The 20575-nt window shown below is 42.2% G+C and overlaps 1 protein-coding gene across 5 annotated transcripts in view; it reads right to left on the bottom strand.

Moving 5' to 3' along the window:
- Positions 1 to 20575, bottom strand: part of LOC122562191 (transcription factor MafG) — a 52676-nt gene that overhangs the window by 19206 nt on the left and 12895 nt on the right. For 2 of the 5 annotated variants that reach the window (XM_043714850.2, XM_088000635.1), the window contains exon 2: positions 5781 to 5844. The exons of 1 other annotated variant lie outside the window; for it this stretch is intronic. In XM_043714850.2, coding sequence (XP_043570785.1) covers positions 5781 to 5816 — 36 coding nt within the window. In that variant the 5' untranslated portion in view covers positions 5817 to 5844. Of the gene's footprint in view, positions 1 to 5780; positions 5845 to 5939; positions 6083 to 6284; positions 6304 to 20575 lie in introns of those variants that run through there. 2 more of the 5 variants (XM_043714854.2, XM_043714853.2) reach the window with 2 other exon arrangements.

Genomic DNA, 20575 nt, shown 5'->3' with positions numbered 1-20575 from the left:
CATGGCTTTATGAAGGGGAAATTATGCCCAACAAATTTATTAGAATTCTTTGAGTAAAAAGGAGGTATACTATTTTTGAATTTCCCAAAAGGCATCTGATAAAAAGGTACCACATGTAAGGCTTGGAGTTGGAGATAGCATCTGCAGACCTCACTTTCTCCTTGGAGCTGGAGATAGCATATTAGCTTTGACAGACGATTGGTAAACTCAGAAGGAGGAATTGGATAACGGGAACGCTTTCAAGGTGTAACTAGCAGCATGTAACTAGTGGAATGCCACAGAGATAGAGTTGGAGCCACAATTATTTACAGGGAGTGAGAATAATGTGGATGTGGAAAATGAATTAGGTGGGAAGTCAAGCAGTGAGGATGACACGGAGTCTGCAGAGGGATATAAACAGTTTAAGCAAGTGGGTAAGAAAGCTTGACAGGTGGAATATAATGTGGGAAAATGTGAGGTTATGCACTTTGGCAAGAATAGAGAAGCTGAACATTACTTAAATAAAGATTGATGCATATGCATTGTAGTTCATTCACCACTAACACGTTAAAGAAAAATTTAGCTGTGCCAGCTTTCAGACACATAGTCCAGAGTTTAGACATGTATTCAGAAAGCTTATAAAGCAAGAAGTTTTTTGAAGCCTAAATTAAGCATCAAGAGCTGCTTAGTTTATAGCATTTAGATGTGCAGTGAGTATCTGCGACAGTGCTGAAGGTTCAGCTGATATTATGCTGATTTCAAACAAAAGCAGTATAGACCATAAAAAGTCACAAATATATTATTCAGCTGCTAAATCCAACATTAAAACAGGCCAACTTCAACAATCTTAAAAAGTGCCTCTGGTCTGAAATGTACCAGGTGAGGCCACAGTGTTGAGTTGAAGCTGATGTATTAGTTTGCAGATTGTCAGGTGCTTACAAGTTTCCAACTGCAGAACAGCCTGTAAACCTCCTTCACCAATAACAGAAGTTTTGTTTGGATTGCAGCATCAACTGAAGACAATGATATACACAGCAGATTTAGGAATGTGCAAATGCAGAATCATAGAGGATCAGATAAGGCAACCCCAGTCCATTACACGGATCTCAAATTCTGAGAAACAAAAGAACCTGCACCTCTATCAAGTTTTATCCTTTCCACTCCCTGGACAATAATCTAATCCTTTCCATTTGCAATAAACATAGCCCTCCCTGCTCCCTTCAATGTACCATTTCATACAAAAAGTAATCGCATTTCACAATCCGAATTTCAAGATCACCTTGTTGCAGTTACACAAGGCTTGGTTGAGGCCACAGCTCGAGTATTGTGTGCAGTTTTGGTGTCCTAGTCACAGGGAAAGAAATTCTTACCATTGAGGGAGTCCAGCGAAGGCTCACCAGACTGATTCCCAGGATGGCAGGCCTGATGCAAGACAGACTGGATCGACTGAGCTTATACTTACTAAAATTTAGAAGAATTTTGGTGGGGCAGGTGATCGGTGAGATCTCACAGAAACAATACCCTGATTGGACTGGGCACGCTAGATGCAGGGAGAATGTTCCTCTTGATGGGGAAGTCCAGAACTAGGGAGTCACAGCATAAGAATAAGGGATAAACTATTGGGGACTAGGATGAGGAAGAATTTCTTCACTCAGTTGTGAGCCTGTGGAATTCTCAACTATAGAAAGCTATTGGGGCCTGTTCATTAGATACATTTATGAGGGAGCTGGACATGACCCTTGTAGTCAAAGGGATCAAGGAGTATGGAGAGAAAATGGGAGTGGGATACTGAAATTGCATGATTAGCCATGATCATATTGAGCGGTGGTGCAGGCTCAAAGAGCTGAATGGCCTACTCCAGCACCTATTTTCTCTGTTTTATGCAATCTGACTGCATTTGTTGAAAATGAAACTGCTTTAATCATAGCATTCCCAATGTGGAATTGCATTTGGGTACTCAATTTGAAAAATGGGAGCATTGTTGAGGAACAGGAACAATTCCTGCTCTTTGTGATTAGTAGCTGAAAATGTGTTGCTGGAAAAGCGCAGCAGGTCAGGCAGCATCCAAGGAACAGGAGAATCTACGTTTCGGGCATAAGCCCTTCTTCAGGAATGAGGAAAGTGTGTCCAGCAGGCTAAGATAAAAGGTAGGGAGGAGGGACTTGGGGAAGGGGCGTTGGAAATGCGATAGGTGGAGGGAGGTCAAGGTGAGGGTGATAGGCCAGAGTGGGGTGGGGGGTGAAGAGGTCAGGAAGAAGATTGCATGTTAGGAAGGAGGTGCTGAGTTCAAGGGATTTGACTGAGACAAGGTGGGGGGAGAGGAAATGAGGAAACTGGAGAAATCTGAGTTCATCCCTGTGGTTGGAGGGTTCCCAGGTGGAAGATGAAGCCCTCCTCCTCCAACCGTCGTGTTGCCATGGTCTGGCGATGGAGTCCAGGGACCTGCATGTCCTTGGTGGAGTGGGAGGGGGAGTTGAAGTGTTGAACCACGGGGTGGTTGGGTTAGTTGTTCCGGGTGTCCCAGAGGTGTTCTCTGAAACGTTCCGCAAGTAGGCAGCCTGTCTCCCCAATATAGAGGAGGCCACATCGGGTGCAGCGGATGCAATAGATGATGTGTGTGGAGGTGCAGGTGAATTTGTGGCGGATATGGAAGTGTCCCTTGGGGCCTTGGAGGGAAGTAAGGGGGGGGGGCGGGGGGGAGGTGTGGGCGCAAGTTTTGCATTTCTTCCTGTTGCAGGGGAAGGTGCCAGGAGTGGAGGTTGGGTTGATGGGGGGTGTGGACCTGACGAGGGAGTCACGGAGGGAGTGGTCTTTTCGGAATGCTGATAGGGGAGGGGAGGGAAATATATCCCTGGTGGTGGGGTCCGTTTGGAGGTGGCGGAAATGACGGCGGATGATACGCTGTACATGGAGGTTGGTGGGGTGGTAGGTGAGGACCAGTGGGGTTCTGTCCTGGTGGCTGTTGGAGGGGTGGGGCTCAAGGGCAGAGGAGCGGGAAGTGGAAGAGATGCGGTGGAGGGCATCGTCGACCACGTCGGGGGGAAATTGCGGTCCTTGAAGAAGGAGGCCATCTGGGTTGTACGTTTTTGGAACTGGTCCTCCTGGGATGCGGCGGAGACGAAGGAATTGGGAATATGGGATGGCGTGTTTGCAAGGGACAGGGTGGGAGGAGGTGTAGTCTAGGTAGCTGTGGGAGTCGGTCGGTTTATAGTAAATGTCCGTGTTGATTCGGTCGCCAGAGATAGAAATGGAAAGGTCTAGGAAGGGGAGGAAGGAGTCCGAGACGGTCCAGGTGAATTTGAGGTCGGGGTGGAAGGTGTTGGTGAAGTGGATGAACCGTTCAACCTCCTCGTGGGAGCACGAGGCGGCGCCGATACAATCATTGATGTAGCAGAGGAAAAGGTGGGGGGTAGGGCCAGTGTATTGCGGAAGATGGACTGTTCCATTTATCCTACGAAGAGGCAGGCATAGCTGGGGCCCATGCGGGTGCCCATGGCTACTCCTTTCGTTTGGAGGAAGTGGGAGGATTGGAAAGAGAAGTTGTTCAGGGTGAGGACCAGTTCTTGGCTTTCTTCATTGTCTGCTATTGAAATCAACTTCCTCTCTATGACAATGCGAACTACTTTCTGCATATTAACAAGCACAGGCCATAACTTGCCAATACTGCAGGTCATAAAAATAGCGAAGTTAGTAAAAATGCTTAGTTCAAAACTACGTTCCACTTCTTAGTCAGATGGTGGGTTCTGATTCGAAACGGTTAAGTTCAATGTACTACTGAGGCTTTTTATACTAAAAAAAGTTGAGTACTGAATGAAGTATGGGTTGTTTGTGCATCATCTTTTAGCTGCTATTTTAAAATGGGTGTTAACCAATTTTACAAGCCTCCACTAAAAACAGCAGATAAAAAAGATATCACACAAACACATTAGGTGCTCACCTGCTGCAACTGTAACATTAATTTCTCAAGCTGGATTGTTAAGAATACACAGATCCCTCCACTTTGAGATATGAATGCCTCTGAATGGCAAAACCAGCAATTGTTGGCCTATTCTCAATCACATCAGAAGGTACCTTCCTTAACTACTTCAGGTACAAACATACCCAGTAATACAGGGAAGGGAGTTCCAAGTTTTTGATCCTGCGACAGCAAAGGCATAGCAAAAGACTTCCAAATCAGAAGTCAGGATGGTGATGTTCCTGTGCATCTGCTGCCCTTACTCTTCCAAGTAGAGGTGGTCAAGGGCTCAGGAGGGAGGTCATCGATAAAACAGTTGGAAATGGTTGGGCATAGGACACTACCCAGAGGAATTTGTAAGGCCTATGTGCTGCACTGTTGGTGTCCCTCGTCTCCACAAGGAAGCCGGAGTTCAAACATCAACTGCTCCAGAGGTGTGTAATAACATCTGAACTGGTTGATCAGTAAATATGTACCATGAACAACGCCTGAGATGATGTCCTGCTGTAGAGCTATTTGACCTCCAACCACCACACTCATCTTCCTTTGTGCTCGTTAGAACTCCAATAATTTCCCTTCTATGCCAACTGGATTTCAGTTTTGCTAGTGCTCCCTGATACCACACTTGGTTAAATGTTGGTATCTTGACATCAAGGGCAAAATCACTCTTCTCATCTCTAGAGTTCAGCTCTTTTGAACTAATGCCGTAATGCAGTCAAAAGCAGAGTAGATCTGAATAAACTGAGCATGGTATTGCTGCACAAATGCCATTTGATAGCACTGTTAACAACACCTTCCTGTTGATCGAGAGGAAGCTGATAGAGTGGCTATTGGCCAGTTTGCTTTCTGACGACAAGACGGGTAACTTAACATTGGTATCTGGGTAACTTAACATTGTCAGATATATGCCAATGTTGTAGCTGCACCAGAACAGATTGTCAATATATTACACTCAAAATTGGTACAAAACTTATTACTTCTCAAGTGTTTGTTACTGTTTTAAGACTCTATGAAACAAAGATAATTTATTTCCATATAGCACCCAATGACATGTAGACAGGTTTATTTTGAATTGTGCATGTAGCATCTCTCATTACTAACAAGATCTGGAACGCAAATTGCATTGCAACTAAAATATTTCGCCTTCACTATTCAAACATACAAATTGGTGGTTAATCATAAAAGATAACTGTAAAAATAAATGCTCAATGGGGCTAGGCTTTACATTCAACCAAAACCACACCAGATCTCAAAACAGCCTATTAAAATCTGCACTGTGATAGCTCACATAAATACTGTAGTACCAGTCTATTTCTCGAGGATCTATAGTTCATGGGTGAATGCTGGAATCTAATAACGGTCCCTCCAAGGTACACCTTGGGTAATGGTACATCAACTATGATATTGCTAGTTACCTGACCTTGGGGACGGACTGAAGGGCACTTGGTACCTTGAATCCAAAACATAGCTGAGGTCTTTACAGAGAAGGTAGGTAAAGGATAGGGCAAATGGAAGAGAAATGGCATAAAACAAGGAAGGGGGAAAAGAAAGCCAAAAAACAAAGAAAAAGAGCATAAGAGAAAAGAACATGTGGATTGTAAAAGAACATTTCAGTGAAATACTGGCCAATCTTGTGTACGTACTAAACTTCTTAACAATTTTGTGTCCCTAAATGAAGGGTAAAATTAAAGACAGATAGAAATCCAGAAACTAATATGTAGTGAATTCCAAGCAGGGTTATTAGCTCCGCATGAAATTTTGACGAGCACAGTATTACAAATATTTTGCTTTATTGGACTTATCAGCCTGGTATTAAGTGTCTAAGAAAAGGGGAGGTCAGCTGTACCTTTAAGGCCTTGTTTCCCTTGTTAGTAGTCGTCATACCACGGCACACTTTCAATCACACAAACCTATGGGAAAAGAATAAAAAAAGAACGGAATTATTTTTGATGCAATTTTTTTGTGAAGAGCAAATTTTAAATACTTTGCATCCAAATGCAGCTACCATTTGGTGCTGTCCAGGAGGATGAGAATGAGAGCTTATTTAAATAAGAACATAAAATCTAAGGACCTGACCCCCGACTGCTAGTCAGTGCTGAGCAGTACAGGTTTTACAGGTGACCTGAAGGAAGGTCAAAACTGGAGTTGGCTGTGGTGCACCATACACATTAAGAAGCTGCTAATACTCATGAACACTTTGCTGTTTGGACAAGATATTACAGAATGGCCTGTAATCCTAGAGAAACAAAGGCTTAGAGAGAGAGAGAGAGAGAGAGAGAGAGAGAGAGAGAGAGAGAGAGAGAGAGAGAGAGAGAGAGAGAAATTTTGGATGAGAGACTGCTGAATTTACTATTTAGCAGAATCATAGTAGCAGGAACTTCCTATGAATGTAAACCTCAGTTCAACCCCTGCAACAAATGCTGTTCATATGCTAATTATAAATGTGAGAATCATGATGAGTCAGCAGGTTTGAATAAAACATTTAGAGGCAGACTACACCCAAGCCGCCCCCATGACAAATCAATGGATTAAGCCACTATGCTGCCTTCTCAAAAAGAAAAAGTTTAAGCAGCTTCTCTTCTGCAAGCTATTTCAGCTGTGTCTTAGGTTACTTTATATCAGAAATCTGTGAAACCTCCAACATCCAGCATTTCAGGATTTAAAGTGAACGAAGAAGAAAGAGGGAGGAAAAAAGAAAAAGAGGGAAATGTGAAATAACTGTTGAGCTCTGCATGGAAAATGACAAATTGAGTCATCTCCAAGCATGAAGTAATCCATTAATATGTGAAACTCTTTCAACTCTCTCTACCCACCTCCATCACCCCCCACCCCAGATACACACCACCCTCTGCAGAGACAGGAACAAAATACTCGCAGTTTACCAATGTTTACTTTGGTGCCAAGTATCTCAGCTCACTTGATCTAGTCACCTGCTCCTTGTCTCGTCCACGTCTGGTGGTGCTCCCCGCAACCTGAATTAAACTGACATTTACAAAACTAAATCATGCACTTTTATACAGACAGAGCTATCCTTCCATGTCCCTTTGTCAGCTCAGAATGGTCAGCTATCAAGACCAGGAAGAGAAACCAGTGCAATTTCCATTTAGTCCAGTATATGAAGCAGGAGCTCTGGATTCTTATGACCCGAAATGTGGTGTGATAGCAGAACAAGATCAATTGCTGGAATCTTGGTTTTTGATCAGTTTACAAATTCTCTGCTGTTCTTCCATTTAGGAATTTAAAATTATAATCTTCAGTTGCCCATTTCTTATTATGCTGACCATGCTCATTCCTTGTCCCAGATAACTTAATAAACAATACCAAACACAAAATCTCACAAACTTCAACTTAGTATATAGTGAGTAAGTCAAAAAACTCTTTGTTGCATTTCCCCTCCCTATCCCTGTGATCTCCTTCCGCCTCAATTTCTAGAGTTTAAAATCAGTGCTCTTTCAATTCTGGCCTTTCGAGCATCACCAGATTTTAATTGCTTAAAACTGACCATTAAAAAGGCAATGTATAACATGGCGTTTTATTGGTTTTTCCTGATCAGGAGAAGCCCAAACAATCTTCACTTTCTTCTAATATGTGCTTGCCCTGTATAAATTTCAAGAGAGGGGTTTGGCAAAGCATTTTTTTTTAAAGAAAGGGCTGCTGCCTCATGGGATAAATTAGTACACGAAAATCATTTAGTCTAAGGAACTTCAAAAATGCAATTTTAAAAGGGACATCTATTTTAGATATTGTACCTTGCCCTTGAGGTTCCATTGTATGGATTTCGGTCACTGAGCAAAAAGCTCTGTTGCCCTGACTTAAGTAATAACAATACACGAATAAATTACAACCCATGTGCTTTATTTAACAAGTTATGCATTATCTTTAACTGTTAATATCAGTGACAGACCTGTAATTGCAGATTTTCATTTTAAATGTTATAGAGTTCAAAAGCATTCCAAATTTGGAAGATGATTTTAAAAGTGGTTCATGCTTTAGTAACATTCATGCACAAACAAACATGATCTGGTTTAATTATTAAAATAATACCACCAATTTACACTTAGTAAAGAGATTATATGAAGTCACCCTTCATTGGTAATTTAACTCCTTTTTGGATTGGACACCAATTCAGACTGCACTTTTCTGTTGTGTCACTATTAACCATCGAATTGATACAGCACAGAAAGGGGACCATTTGATCAATCTTGGCCAAACTGACCCCAAAGACATCAAGCTATCCTTTCCAATCCCCTCTCCCTGCAACTTACAGTACTTAAATGTGCAGATCCAGGTATCTTTAGAAAGAGAGTTTACAGTCTCTACCTCCACCACCAACTCAGACGGCAAATTCCAGATACACACCACCATCTGCATAAAAACATTTTTCCCTCACATCCCCTCTAATCCTTTTGTCACTTAGTTTGACTCTATGACCCCTGGGTTTTGAACTCTCTGCCAAGGGAAACAGGTTCCTCCCATTTACTCTATCGCTACCCTCAATTTTGGATACCTCAATCATGTCACCCATTTAGTCTTCTCTATTCAAAGAGAAACAACACCAATCTCTCCTCAGAGCTACAATTCTCCAGCTACGGCAACATTCTAGTAAGTCTTCTCTACATCCTCCCCAGCACAATTACATCCTTCTTGTAATGTGGTGACCAGAACTGCACACAATACACCAATTATGGCCTCACTGGCATCTTACTGTTTCATCGCCACATCCCTACTTTTGTATTCTATACCTCTGCCAATGACGAAGAGCATTCCATATGCCTCCTTTAAAACCATATCTACCTTTACTACTACTCTTATGGGCCTGTACATTTGCATGCGAAGATCTCTCACTCATCTACCACTCAGTATAGATCCATTTATTGTGCAATCCCTTTTAGTGTTTGACCTCTGAAAATGCATTACTTCACACTTATCAGAATAGAACTCCATCTACAGTTTTCTTGCCACTCCACCAACCCATCTACCATTTTGGATCTTACAGTTACCCACTACACTCTCCACTGCATGGCCAATTTTTGTCTGATCTGTAACCTTCCCAATTGTGCTCCCCCCCCATGTTTACACAATCTTTGTAAAGCATAAAAGGGTTAATTTCTATTGTGGCAGAGCTGAGAAGCAGAGAAGATATACACACACGACAGAACCTTGGGTTAGCAAAACTATGGAGGATTGCAAAAAGTTCTAGTCTCCATATTCTTTATATAAAAACAGATGCTGGAGCAAAAGCAAAAAAAGATTTATTAAAATGATACCAGAACCGAGGGATTATACTTAGCAGTATAGCAGTATACTTGCATTTCCTTTCTCTAAAAGGAAAAAAAATCTGAGGCTGCCCTGATAGAAGCATTAAAAATTATAGCAGAATTTGCTGAGGTAGATATAGATGAAATGCATCTATTTGCAGACAAGAACAAAACTGGAGGGACGTAAATGCAACAGAAGTCACTAATAAGACTAAGCAGTAATTCAAGGGAAAACCATACCCAGAGTGGAGAGAACGTTGGCACACAGTATCGGAGGTGATGGATTGGCAGGGAAGCTGGATAGGCATGAGGAACATAGTAGCAGAAGGACATGTTGATGGTGTTCGATGACAAAGGGTGGGGGAAAAGGCTCATGTGGAGGAGAAACACTGGCACGGACTGGAATGGTCTGTTTCTCTGCTACCAATAGTCCAACTGGAGTATTCCCACTACCAGTAACAACTGAACATTTCTGAGCCCAATATCCAATTTTAAATATCGATTAGTGTAGAAAAATAGTAAAAACTGATGCTTTCATTTTAAGCCACAGCTTTCCGCTTACTGTATAGTGCGGTAGATGTTATTCTGGTTCTCTCTTCCTCTACTTGAAAATAACTTCTTTTTTCCTGTCAGTCATTTCCTCTTAACACTTTGCTTCCTTCCTCCGTGGCAAATGTTGATGGGTGACCTATTCTCAGGTATTTGCCAGAGAGTGTGCTTTTTTTTATATAAAGAAAGTTAGCCTGAGGAAGTGGTGGAGGCTGGTACAATTACAATTTTTAAAAGGCATCTGCTTGGATACACGAATAGGAAGGGTTTAGAGGGATATGGGTCAAGTGCTGGCAAATGGGACTAGATTAATATAGGATAAATGATCGGCATGGATGGGTTGGACCAAAAGGGCCTGTTTCCATGCTATACATTTCTATGATTCACTAACATAAGCCCATTGGGACAGGGGAAGAAATAAAATCACAAGGTATTTTCCAGAATTGTGATGGGGAAGACCAAGAACGGCCATGAGTTTTTTGATCATATGTTTAAGGTTTCAAAATTAACACCAACACTAGTAGTTCAGGAAAATCATCTCTCTTCTTCAAGGAGAAAAATGAAGTAATTTCAGGTCTGGAGAAGAACATTTTGACATTTTTCTTAGCCTGTCATGGTGTCCATGCTAAGGCTTATGATCTCTTGCATGCAAAATCTAAATTTCCAAAGACAAAAAGAGAATGTCTAAATACTACTTCAATGTTGAGTGTTTGACTCAACCACCCTTTCAGGCAGTGAGTTCCAGACTTCCAGAGTGAAATAAAATCACTTCAATTCTTCTCTTAGCCTTCCACCTACAAGTCTTCCTATCCACCCTATGACCCTCAACCTTATACATTTCTACCAAAGTCCCCTCTCAAACTTTTGCTGCTCCAAAGAAATCAACCTCTGCCTAGCCAATCCTCCTTCATAGCTAAGTCAAGGCAGCATCTTGGTAAATGACCTTTGCACCCTCGCTATTGTAATCACATCCTTCTTCCAATGTGGTGACAAGAACTGAAACAGGAATGGCTACTGCATAATCATCTCAAATTGGACCTGATCTAATCTTGTACATTTGAGTGAGCTGTAGATATTTTCCACTCAGCCGGTTCTGACATTTTCTGACACCTCTGGAGCAAACGGGACTTGAACCCAGGTCTCCTGGCTCAGGGGTAAATAATCTACCACTGCAGATGTGGGTAATGCATTTTGTACAGTCCACTTAGACTTCAGCAAGGTGTTCAATAAGGTCCCACATGGGACACTGATTTTGATGGTAAGAGTCCCTAGGTTCTACAAATCCAGCACTAACTGGATATAGAATTGACCGAGAGGCAGAAAGCAGAGGGTCACTGACTGGAAGCTTGTGTCCAGTGGGTTTCACAGGCATCAATGTTGAGGCCCTTCCTGTTATAAACAGTTTAAACTCAAAATGTAGCAGTGAGTCTAAGTATGTTCAAGAATGACAAAAGTTGGTGGGGTCGTAAATAGTGAGGATAGCTTTAGATTACCACAGAATGTAGATAAGCTGATCAGTGAAAAATGGAATTCAATTTGGAAAAACGAATACAGGCATGGACTATTTTCTAAACAAACAGTGAGAAAATTCGTAAAGCCAAAAGTACAAAGGGATCTGGGAGTGCTAGTCCAGGATTCTTTAAAGGTTAACTTGCAGGTTGATTCCGTGATTAAGAAAGCAAATGTAATGTTGTCATTTATCTCAAGAGGGTCGGAATATAAAAGCAGCGATGCGCTTCTGAGACTTTTAAAGCTCGGGTTAGACCCCATTTAGAATACGGTGTCCAATTTTGGACCCCACACCTCAGGAAGAACATACTGGCACTGGACTGTCTCCAGTGGAGATTCACACTGGAATGGTCTAACATACGATGAATGGCTGAGGATCCTGGAATTGTATTCGTTAGCGTTTGGAAGGTGGAGGGGAGATCTAATAGAAACTTACAAGATAATGCATGGCTTAGAAAGGGTGGATGCTAGGAAATTGTTTCTGTTAGGCAGGGAGACTAAGACGCGTGGGCACAGCCTTAGAATTAGAGGGGGTCAATTTAGAACAGGGGAAATGAGACATTTCTCAGCAGAGGGTGGTGGGCCTGTGGAATTCATTACCACGGAACACAATGGAGGCCAGGACGTTAACGGTCTTCAAGGCAAAGAATTTAGGGCTATAGGGAGAGTGCGGGTAAGTGGAGTTGAAATGTCCAGCCATGATTAAATGGCGGAGTGGACTCGATGGGCCGAATGGCCTTACTTCCAGTCCTATGTCTTACATTCAGATAAAATGAGGGGTGATGCACTTGGGCAGAACGGACAATGAAATAGGTGATGAACAGTAGGACCCTGGGATGCACTGAAGATCAGAGGGACCTTGGTGTGCATGCCCACCAGTCCCTTAAGGTAGTTAAGGTGACAGGTAGATAAAGTGATTAAGATGGCAAATGGGATATTTGCCTTTAATAGCCAAGGCACAGAGATTAAGAGCACAGAATATTTATTGAGATTTCTACTGGAATTGTATAAAACATTAAGTCACAGCTGGACTATAACGTGCAGTCTAGAATCCAGAAGGTACTTGATGGTGCAGAGAAAACTTATTGCTCAGGATATTGCCTGAGCTGGAAATTATTTTTGTAGTTTTGAATGGAAACTGGGGTTACTTTCCTTGGAGCAGAGGAGATTGAGATGAATAAAATTATGAAAGGGGAACAAGATAGGACAGACAGGAAAGAAACATTCCCTTTGGTGGAGGGATCATGACCAGGTCATTAAGGTAAGGTCAGAAGGTTTAGAGGGGATGCGAGAAAAATGTTTTCACCCAGAAGGTGGTGGAATCCTGAGCTCACTGCTTAAGGGCAGTAGAGGCAGAAACTCTCATAACATTTAAGGAATTGCTCATTATGTACTTATGATGCCAAGACTTACAGGACTATGGGGCAATTTCTGGAAAATAATATTGGAATAGGAAAGTGCTGGTTTTTGATCAATGTGGACTCAATTTGCCAAAGGGCCCTTTTCTGGATGGTAGACCTCTATGACAATGACACTGCACCACAAGAGCCCTATAGTTAGGCTGCAGATTGGAAGAATTGATCCTATTTAAAAGGTGATTGTCTCTATGTGGGGGTTACAAAGACCATAAGACCATAAGACATAGGAGCGGAAGTAAGGCCATTTGGCCCATCGAGTCCACTCCGCCATTCGATCATGGCTGATGGGCATTTCAACTCCACTTACCCGCATTCTCCCTGTAGGCAGACTAATAATCTTGGGACACAGCTTCCAATCCCACCATGGCAGTTCATGGAATCCAAATTCAGTTTGCAAAACATGAAAGCTCGTTTCATGGCACCATTATTGAGATGATCAATCTTCATAAAACCTCATCTTGTTCATTTGTCATTGAGGGAAAGAAATCTGCTGTCCTTACCTGGTCTGGCCTACATGTGACTCTAGATTCACACAACGTGGTTGATCCTTAACTGCCCTCCGAAATGGTCAAGCAATTACTTAGTTCAACAGCAATTAGGGATCGGCAACAAATGCTGGCCTTGCTAGCAATACTCACAGTCAAAGAGTGAATAAAAACACAATCTTATAAATCTTTCTGATTCAAGAGGAGCTTGGTCCTGCTATTCCAAGCAGTAAGGAGTGCTGTGGTTACCAATATCTACAGTACATTGCTTGGCCATTGTTTTCAAGTGATGAATGTGTGCAATACTGCATACAGTATTGTACTGTGCATGTAAGTCAGCCATTAGAAATACAGCCAAGCAAACCCATAGCTGAGTATTAGCTCTGCATGATATTGAAGAGAAAATATTAGGCCAGTATAAGTTTAGGGCAGTGGGCTTGTATCTGTGGTTGAAAGCTGGTCGGTGGTTACCCAGCTTATTTAATACTGTGCGACCACAAAAGCATCAATCACTTTCAATCAAGATATCATCGAAAGGAAACAGAGCTCAGAATACGCGAATCAGGTTGCCAAGTGATCAACGTTTTGCCCAACTGTTCAGGAAACAAAAATGAACAGTCACTTTCTCCAACCATTGTCAAATCAGATCAAACCTTCATTTTCTGAAACAGTCTAGTACCACTGGCACACACACAGAAGATTAGATCAGATATTCTTGAAATTAAACGGTGCAAATTTACAGAATGGTTAGCCTCCTCAACTCACGCCTTTCCGCTGTCCCACAGGCATATTGACAGGTCAACTTCCAACACTCTAATGCAACAAGAATCAACAGGCTTTTATTAATTTTCAAAGTTTATGAGAAGATTTGTAGCGCGGGTGCTCGTTGTTGTGGTTCTGTTCGCCGAGCTGGGAATTTGTGTTGCAGACGTTTTGTCCCCTGTCTAGGTGACATCCTCAGTGCTTGGGAGCCTCCTGTGAAGCGCTTCTGTGATGTTTCCTCCGGCATTTATATATTATAAATGCTGGAGGAAAGATCACAGAAGCGCTTCACATGAGGATCCCAAGCACTGATGATGTCACGTAGATAAGGGACGAAATGTCTGCAACACAAATTTATTAATTTTAGACAAGATTACAGATTGTAATCCAGATTAGAATGCTACAGGTCTGTGTGTAAAGGCTACAACCTGCCCTGAAGTTATTTTCTATATAGCAGTTCACATCTGACAGCAGCTCCGTTCTATCTAGGCCAAGGAGAATGCAACTGGGACAACTGCTTTCTTCTGATTCAAATGAGAGCAGGGAGCCCAGTGTTCCCTATCCTCAATACAATCATCTTAATCTTCCTCCAATATGGACAACATCAAGACCCTGCATCGTGAAGTTTCAACAATCAGTAACTGTACATTGTAGAAGCTGAGTTATCATAAAGAGAAAATAAACATTTCAAAACAGAGGGAGAAATGAAAAGCTGGTCTATTTTTACACGTCCAAGAAAGTAGGCTTAAGATTTTTTTTTAAAATGGGGCTGCTCCTTAATTCTGAATAAAAATGTTTGTCCAAACACTGCACATGCCATTTTTGCATTCTTCAATGAGCAGCATGAAGGAACAAAATTCCTGATGGAAGCATCCTGACTTATCATAGCTTATGCTTGGCAGGAGGATGTGGATGGTTGGGTGTGGACGAGTGGGGTGGGGCAGCAGGTTGAAGGAGGAGGAAGAGGAAGTCATAACAGTTTCTCTGCTTGAATAATGTTAAAAGCTGTCAGGAAGATAGGCAGACAACCTGATAAAGCGCTGTTGTCTAACATGGGAGGTACAACTGGTTAACAGTTAGTCAATAATTTCAAATTCATACTGCAGAAACAATTTAAATTTGAAACAAAACAACCCAAATTGGCATAGTTGCTTTTCAGTACAACAATTAGTACAAATAATTGTGATATGAAGGATCTCATAACAAAAGTAATATGCATACACAAGGAAATATCTTACTTCCTTAATTCATTCATTTATTTTGTTTAGAGGGGAGTTTGATTGACATTTTCCTTTTTCTTAAAAGTGGCTTTTTCAACCAGTTGCATTGGGGTCTTCAGCCAAGACAGTAGATTTTCCTCAGGCTATCACAAACAGACCCTGTAGCTGCCTCCTGAAAAGGCACCTCAACACATTCTCACCAATCCCTGCTCCAAGGTACAACGTAAAAATGCATTTCTCCCTCCTCAAATAAATATCACTTTGAAATGAAACCTTCAATACAGTAGGAAAGCTGATGCAAGTAACTAGAAAATAACACTTGAACGCAACTTTAATTCTTTCAGTTATAGCTTTTGTGTAGTACTTCCTTACTGTTTGCAGATGTGCTGCAGCTGGAAGTAATGAAATGGTTAAAGTTGTTCATTCTCAGGATGCTTTGGGTATAAATTAGCTGACTCTGCTGTTCATCTTCTGCTGAAATGCAGGATGTAAGATTCATGCCTGTTGATTATTTTTGTGGCCACACTCAACACAGAGCACCGACATATTCTTCAAATACAGAGCTGGGACACACTGTTCCATACGAGTTCCCTCTATGCCCATTCCTGGGAATAGTAATATCCCAATTCACTTTTGAATGCCCTTCCCAAATATAAACCACCTTGCCTCAGGCCCTCGCACTAACCATTGCATTTCATAGCTGTGAACCCTTCATCCTCACCCTCTCATCCCATTTCCATCTTCTGTACAGGACATTGGTTAGGCCACATTTGGAATACTGCCTGCAATTGTGGTCTGCCTGCTAAAGAAAGGATGTTGTGAAATTTGAAAGTGTTCAGAAAAGATTTACAAGGATGTTGCCAGGGTTGGAGGGTTTGAGCTATAGGGAGACGCTGGAGTGGAGGCTGAGTTTGATCAACCTTATACAGATTGATAAAAATCATGAAAGGCATGGATGGGGGAATCCAAAATGAGAGGACACAGGTTTAAGGTGAGAGGGGAAAGATATAAAAGAGACCGAAGGAGCAACTTTTTCATGCAGAGGGTGGCGCATGTATGGAATGAGCTGCCAGAGGAAGTGATGGAGGCTGGTACAATTGCAACATTTAAAAGGCATCTGGATGGGTATATGTATAGGAAGGGTTTGGAGGGATATGGGCCAGGTGCTAGCAAATGGAACTAGATTAATTTAGGATAGTTGGTAAGCATTTGACCGAATGATCTGTTTCTATGCTGTACTATGACTCTGATGCTGTGGAGGTCCCAGTCCCCATTACAACCATTCCTTCCCACCTTAGATATTCCTCCAGGGTGGATGCTCCATTTCTGCCACCCCACCAGAAAAAGGACAACTCCCATCTCTGCACTACCACTCTCTCTCCCAAGCATGGTCCCCACCCAAATAAGGCACAGCCCTGTGCCCCCTCAAGTCTGAGATTTGGAGTCTTGAATATGCACGAACAACTGATTTAGCATTTATTGCTGGATCACAAAGCAACATCAGGTCCTACCTTCATCTGCAGAAGATAGTAACACCCAGCACTGGCTCGCCACAAAGTTCTCATTCCTTCCAGCATTTATAAAATCAGCAGGCTGTTTATTCAATATCTGCGGAACAGTACAGCACAGGAACAGGCCCTTCAGCCCAGCATGCCTGTGCTGACCACGAAGCTACTCAAAACTAATCCCACCTACCTGCACATGGTCTATATCCCTCTATTCCCCACCTGTTCATGTGACTACTTAAATACCTCTTAAACCTCTTAGCACCTGCCCTGGCAGTGCATTCCAAGCACCTACCACATTCTGTTTAAAAAAAAGGCTTTCCTCACTTATCTCCTTTAAAAGCTTTCCCCCCCTCACCTTAAATCTTTACATAGCCATTCGGCCCAACAAATCTATACCAACCCTCTGAAGATACTCCCACCCAGACCCATCACCCTACCCTATCCCTGTAATCCCACATTTCCCATGACTAACGCATCTAACCTACACATCGTTGAAAATAATGGATAATTTAGCATGACCTATCCACGTAACTTGAACATCTTCAGAAACCCGCACAGACACAAGAATGTACAAATTCCACACAGACAGTTGCCAGAGGCTGGAGTCAAACCCAGGTCTCTGGCGCTGTGAGACAAAAAAAAACCTACAGATGCTGGAATCCAAGGTAGACAAGCATGAGGCTGGAAGAACGCAGCAAGCCAGGCTGCATCAGAAGGTGGAGAAGTCAACTTTTCTGGTGTAACCCTTCTTCAGGACTGGGGGTGGCTGTAGGGGTAGTTGCAGATAAATTGACTTCGCCACCTCCTGATGCTACCTGGCTTGCTGTTCTTCCAGCCTCCTACCCGTCTACCCTGGTGCTGTGAGGCAGCAGTGCTGACCACTCAGCCACTCAGCTGCCGAGCATTTGAATTTCCACCCTAGGAGAAAGACCGACTATCCACGTTATCCATGTTTCTTATAAAACTTAAAATACTTCTATTTAGACACCCCTCAGCTTCCTACACACTAGCAAAAACAATCCAAGTTTGTCCAACCTCTCCTCATAACTAATACACTCCAATCCATGCAACATCCTGGTAAACTCTTTGAACCCTCTCCAAAGGCTCCATGTCATTCCCATAGTGATGTCCAGAACTACACACAATACGCCAAGTGTGCCCAAACTGAAGTCTTATATAGCTTCAACGTGCCAACTTTTATACTCAATGCCCTGGCTGATGAGTGCAAGAATGCTTGTGCCTTCATTACCACCTTATCCACTTGTGTTGCCAACCTCAGGGAACTATGTATTTGCAGCCCAAGTTTCCTGTATTGCTCCCAAGGGTCCTGCCATGAACTGTATTGATTTCTTGCATTGGATCTCCAAAATAAATAACCGCACACTTTTCTGATTAAGCTCATTTCTCTCCCCAACCTTCCTACCAATCCATACTCTGTTGTATCCTTTGCCGACCTTCCTCACGATTCACAACTCCGTCAATTATCATCTCGACTACAAACTTACAAATGATGTAAGTGGATTGATTAGTATGTGTCACAGAGAGAGGTCCCAGCACTGATCTTCATGGAACACCACTGGTTACCGATGTCAATAAAAATAAACCCATCCACAACTATCCTCTGTCATCTATGACTAAGCCAAGTTTGTATCCAACTTACCGTGGACCACATGTGGCAATCTTCTGGACCAGCCTGCCATGAAGGACCTTGTCAAATGTTTCATTAAAACATTCACTGCCCCACCCACAATTATCTTCATCTTTCCCTCAAAAAACAATCAAATTTATCAGACAAGTCCTCCCTGGCAATAAAGCCATGCTGACTATAAGTACATTCTTCTCCAAAAACGAGCAAATTCTGTTTGAAAGAATCTTCGCCAATTTCCCTACTGCTGATGTGATGCTTACTGACCTATAAATTTCATGGATTTTCCCTGTTGCCCTTCTCAAACAAAGGAACAACACTGGCTTATTCTCCTGTCTTCTGGGATCTCATCTTATGCTAAAGAGGAGACAATTACCTCTGAAGGATCCAGCAATCTCCTCCCTTGCCAGTCAGTGTCCTGAGAACTGGTCTACCCTAAAAAGATTTTCAAAACACCCAACACCACTATCTTGATTAATTTGACATGATCTAAAATATCAAAGTACCATTCTCTAATTTTATCATCCACATCCTTCCCCTTGGTGAATACTTATGCAAAGTATTCATGAAGGGTATCATCCACTCCCTCTAGCACCACACAAGTTCCCTCCTTTATCTTTGACTGAACCTACTTACTGACTTGCTCCCCATAAGTAAAAAATACCTTGGAATTCTCCTTAATCATGTTTGCCAAGGATACTTCATGGCCTGTTTAGCCCTCTTAATTCCTTAAGTTCTTTCCTGCTTCTTTTACGTTCAAAGGCTTTGTCTGATTCTAGTTTCCTAAACCTTACGTATGCTTCCTTTTCCTTTTTCATTAATTTTTCAATATTTCATCATCCTGGGATCCCGAGAATTGCCATCCTTATCTTTCATCCTCACAGGAACATGCCAGCCCTGAACTCCAATCAACAAGCCTTTAAAAGACTCCCAAACATCAGATGTTGATTGCTCCTCAAACAGCCATCCCCAAACTAACGTCTCCAGTTCCTGCCTGATACTAAGTCTTCCCCAAATTTAACACATTCACCGAAGGACCAGGATCCTTATCCATAATTATCCAAGACTTATGACCACTGCTCCCAAAATGCTGCCCCACCAAAACGTCAACTGACCAGACACATTCCCCAATTACAAGGTTAGTACAGCTCTTCCCTAGTTGGACTATTTACATATTGTTTGAAGAAACCCTCCTGTGCACATCAAACAAATTCGGCACCATTCAAGCCCTCAGTACTAACAGCCCTAGTCAGAACTGGCCAAGTTAAAAACAACTGTTTTTTTAAAAAGAAACTATATCCAGTATCAGATAAGAAGAAATTCCTTCTGAAGTCTAAAACCACTGTCTTAGGTGCTGTCATTGCCTCCCCTCTCAAAAGGAGACTCCTTTATGCTTCCCCAATCCTAACTTGGTCCAACGCCTAGTCATTATATTCCAGTGTTTGCTGACTGAAATTGGTGTCTGGTTAAAATAAAAACATTGCTCAACATTCGCCCCGTGTTTGCGTACCTCCCAATCTCTAATCTCCTTCACTAAACCATCCAGAGGACTGCATCCTATCACAGATGATAATAGTTCTATCATGCAACTGCTGAGTCCTCTAGCTATTCAATTCCAGCCCTAGACCCCCTTAACTGGTCTACTCCTCCTTCCTCATTAAAAAAGCACCTCTCAAAACCTTCCTCTAAATGACCAAACTTTGGCCATTTGCTCCAATGTCTCCTAATGCAGTTTGGCATTAAATTTTGACAGCACTCCAATGAAGTGTTTTTGGATATTCATTTACATTAAAAAGGAGCTACATGAACGCAGTCTGTTTCCAAACATAGCGAACAGATTGCCCATCAGCAAGTTCAGTAAGAAATACCTCCTTTCTGTGAAGATTTTGTTCACAATAACGTTGCTATACCATAATGAACTAGCTACAGTTGTATGCATGCCTAGAGGCTGATAAGAGGTTTGACATTTCCTTAACTTGTAGAGTTAGGATCAAAGAAACTGATGAAGATGAAAGTTTCAGAGGGAAAAAAATTAGTATTTTTCTGGATGTCTTCTGTTTAGAAGCATCACAACATAAAGACTTGGTGAAGCAAGATAAAATGTGCCTTAGAACCCCAGAATTGGTTGTCACCCTCTTACATGAGGTGGAAGTTGACAGCAGAATCCTTGAGCAGAACAAAAGTTCACCTCAAGGAAAAGACAGCAACACTAACACATAAGCTGAGCACAAATCATAGTTCAACACAAACGTCAAATGGTACAAGAGTGCACTGATTTAAAAAAAAG

This window comes from Chiloscyllium plagiosum, unplaced genomic scaffold (assembly GCF_037043375.1).
Source record: "Chiloscyllium plagiosum isolate Xiang-an unplaced genomic scaffold, Cpla_swu_hap1 HiC_scaffold_25, whole genome shotgun sequence".
NCBI classification, from domain to species: Eukaryota; Metazoa; Chordata; class Chondrichthyes; order Orectolobiformes; family Hemiscylliidae; genus Chiloscyllium; species Chiloscyllium plagiosum.
The sequence above is the reverse complement of the archived record's forward strand: the minus strand, read 5'-3'. Positions and strand labels throughout refer to the sequence as shown.